This window comes from Salvelinus namaycush, chromosome 21 (assembly GCF_016432855.1).
Source record: "Salvelinus namaycush isolate Seneca chromosome 21, SaNama_1.0, whole genome shotgun sequence".
Classification (NCBI taxonomy): Eukaryota; Metazoa; Chordata; class Actinopteri; order Salmoniformes; family Salmonidae; genus Salvelinus; species Salvelinus namaycush.
Window position 1 is genome coordinate 31,439,527 of NC_052327.1, and position 3,163 is coordinate 31,442,689.

General features: G+C 43.1%; 1 protein-coding gene across 1 annotated transcript in view; it reads left to right on the top strand.

Annotated features, from left to right (window-relative positions):
• The first annotated feature begins 812 nt into the window (after positions 1–812).
• The window catches only part of LOC120065852 (semaphorin-3D-like), a 70,125-nt gene continuing 67,774 nt past the window's right edge, over positions 813–3,163 (top strand). The window contains exon 1 of the mRNA XM_039016900.1: positions 813–855. Coding sequence (XP_038872828.1) covers positions 813–855 — 43 coding nt within the window. The remainder of the gene's footprint in view (positions 856–3,163) is intronic.

Sequence of the window (3,163 nt, forward strand, 5' to 3'; positions counted from 1 at the left end):
AGATACACACACACTCTGCCAGGGTAATACACAGATACACACACACTCTGCCAGGATAATACACAGATACACACACACTCTGCCAGGATAATACACAGATACACACACACTCTGCCAGGATAATACACAGATACACACACACTCTGCCAGGGTAATACACAGATACACACACACTCTGCCAGGGTAATACACAAACACACACACATGCCGTATTGATATTGAGACTCCAGCATCTGTTCCCCTTCTCGTTACTGCTTAGACCGCAGCACAGCCACCTACCTGACTATGTGTGTGTGTTTAAGTGTGATCATTGCTAAAACACTGTACATAGCTGAAAATATAACACTTGAAATGTCTTTATCCTAACCTTTTTGAGTGCAATGTTTACTGTTCATTTCTAAGAGTTTTTTGTTGATGTTGTTAAATTTGTTTCTTCTCACTTTTGTTTATTGTTTATTTCAACTTGCTTCGGCAATCTAAACATGTTTCCCATGCCAATAAAGGCCATTTGAATTGAATTTAGAGAAAGAGAGAGAAAAAAAGAGAGAGAGAGAGAGTACGTTTACATGCACACTAATAATCCTATATTAAACTGATTATGGCAGTAGTCAGATTATGTAATAAGAAGAGTAAGGTGTTGATTTGACTATCTGAATCGGCGTAAGGTCGAAATCTAAGTAAGCACACGCCGATTAAAACACCTGGTTTACTGAGCAAAAGAGAGATGGGATCCTGTTATCAGGATCAGCTAAAAGTGTAGAAAGTGTGTTGTGGGGAACATTAATCAAAGTGTTCACCCAGTGGGTAACCATATGGCTGAGCAGCATGCCAACACAGCAAACCTGCTGATCCCAGGTAACACAGCACCGTTACCTCTACTGGCAGCATCCATCTCTACCTCCCTCACACTGGAGGAAAGAGAAGAGGATGGGGGGAGAGAACAGAATAGTAGATAACAGAGGAGAGAACAGAAGAGAAAACAGAAGAGAACAGAGGAGAGAACAGAAGAGAAAACAGAAGAGAACAGAAGAGAGAACAGAAGAAAAAACTAAGAGAACAGAGGAGAGAACAGAAGAGAAAACAAAGAGAACAGAGGAGAGAACAGAAGAGAAAACAGAAGAGAACAGAAGAGAAAACAGAAGAGAACAGAAGAGAAAACAGAAGAGAACAGAGGAGAGAACAGAGAGAACAGAGGAGAGAACAGAAGAGAGAACAGAAGAGAACAGAGGAGAGAACAGAAGAGAAAACAGAAGAGAACAGAGGAGAGAACAGAAGAGAAAACAAAGAGAACAGATGAGAGAACAGAGGAGAGAACAGAAGAGAAAACAGAAGAGAACAGAGGAGAGAACAGAGGAGAGAACAGAGGAGAGAACAAAGTAGAGAACAGAAGAGAAAACAAAGAGAACAGAGGAGAGAACAGAGGAGAGAACAGAAGAGAAAACAGAAGAGAACAGAGGAGAGAACAGAGGAGAGAACAGAGGAGAGAACAAAGTAGAGAACAGAAGAGAAAACAAAGAGAACAGAGGAGAGAACAGAAGAGAGAACAGAGAGAACAGAGGAGAGAAGAGAGGAGAGAACAGAGGAGAGAACAGAGGAGAGAACATAGGAGAGAACATAGGAGAGAACAAAGTAGAGAACAGAGGAGAGAACAGAAGAGAAAACAAAGAGAACAGAGGAGAGAACAGAAGAGAGAACAGAGAGAACAGAGGAGAGAACAAAGTAGAGAACAGAGGAGAGAACAGAGGAGAGAACAGAGAGAACAGAGGAGAGAACAGTTGAGAGAACAGAAGAGAAAACAAAGAGAACAGAGGAGAGAACAGAGAGAACAGAAGAGAACAGAGGAGAGAACAGAAGAGAAAACAAAGAGAACAGAGGAGAGAAGAGAGGAGAGAACAGAGGAGAGAACAGAAGAGAAAACAAAGAGAACAGAGGAGAGAACAGAAGAGAGAACAGAGAGAACAGAGGAGAGAACAGAGGAGAGAACAGAGAGAACAGAGGAGAGAACAGAAGAGAGAACAGAAGAGAGAACAGAGGAGAGAACAGAGGAGAGAACAGAGGAGAGAACAGAAGAGAGAACAGAGGAGAGAACAGAGGAGAGAACAAAGGAGAGAACAGAAGAGAAAACAAAGAGAACAGAGGAGAGAACAGAAGAGAGAACAGAAGAGAGAACAGAGAGAACAGAAGAGAGAACAGAGGAGAGAGGAGAGAACAGAGGAGAGAACAGAGAGAACAGAGGAGAGAACAGAGGAGAGAACAGAAGAGAGAACAGGGGAGAGAAGAGAGGAGAGAACAGAAGAGAAAACAAAGAGAACAGAGGAGAGAACAGAAGAGAGAACAGAGAGAACAGAGGAGAGAACAAAGTAGAGAACAGAGGAGAGAACAGTTGAGAGAACAGAAGAGAAAACAAAGAGAACAGAGGAGAGAACAGAGAGAACAGAAGAGAACAGAGGAGAGAACAGAAGAGAAAACAAAGAGAACAGAGGAGAGAAGAGAGGAGAGAACAGAGGAGAGAACAGAAGAGAAAACAAAGAGAACAGAGGAGGGAACAGAAGAGAGAACAGAGAGAACAGAGGAGAGAAGAGAGGAGAGAACAGAGAGAACAGAGGAGAGAACAGAAGAGAGAACAGAGAGAACAGAAGAGAGAACAGAAGAGAGAAGAGAGGAGAGAACAGAGGAGAGAACAGAGGAGAGAACAGAAGAGAGAACAGAGGAGAGAACAGAGGAGAGAACAGAGGAGAGAACAGAAGAGAACAGAGGAGAGAACAGAAGAGAGAACAGAAGAGAGAACAGAGAGAACAGAGGAGAGAACAGAGGAGAGAGAGGAGAGAACAGAGGAGAGAACAGAGAGAACAGAGGAGAGAACAGAGGAGAGAACAGAAGAGAGAACAGGGGAGAGAAGAGAGGAGAGAACAGAAGAGAAAACAAAGAGAACAGAGGAGAGAACAGAAGAGAGAACAGAGGAGAGAAGAGAGGAGAGAACAGAGGAGAGAACAGAGAGAACAAAGTAGAGAACAGAGGAGAGAACAGAAGAGAAAACAGAAGAGAACAGAGGAGAGAAGAGAGGAGAGAACAGAGGAGAGAACAGAGGAGAGAACAGAGGAGAGAACAGAGAGAACAGAGGAGAGAACAAAGTAGAGAACAGAGGAGAGAACAAGAGAACAGA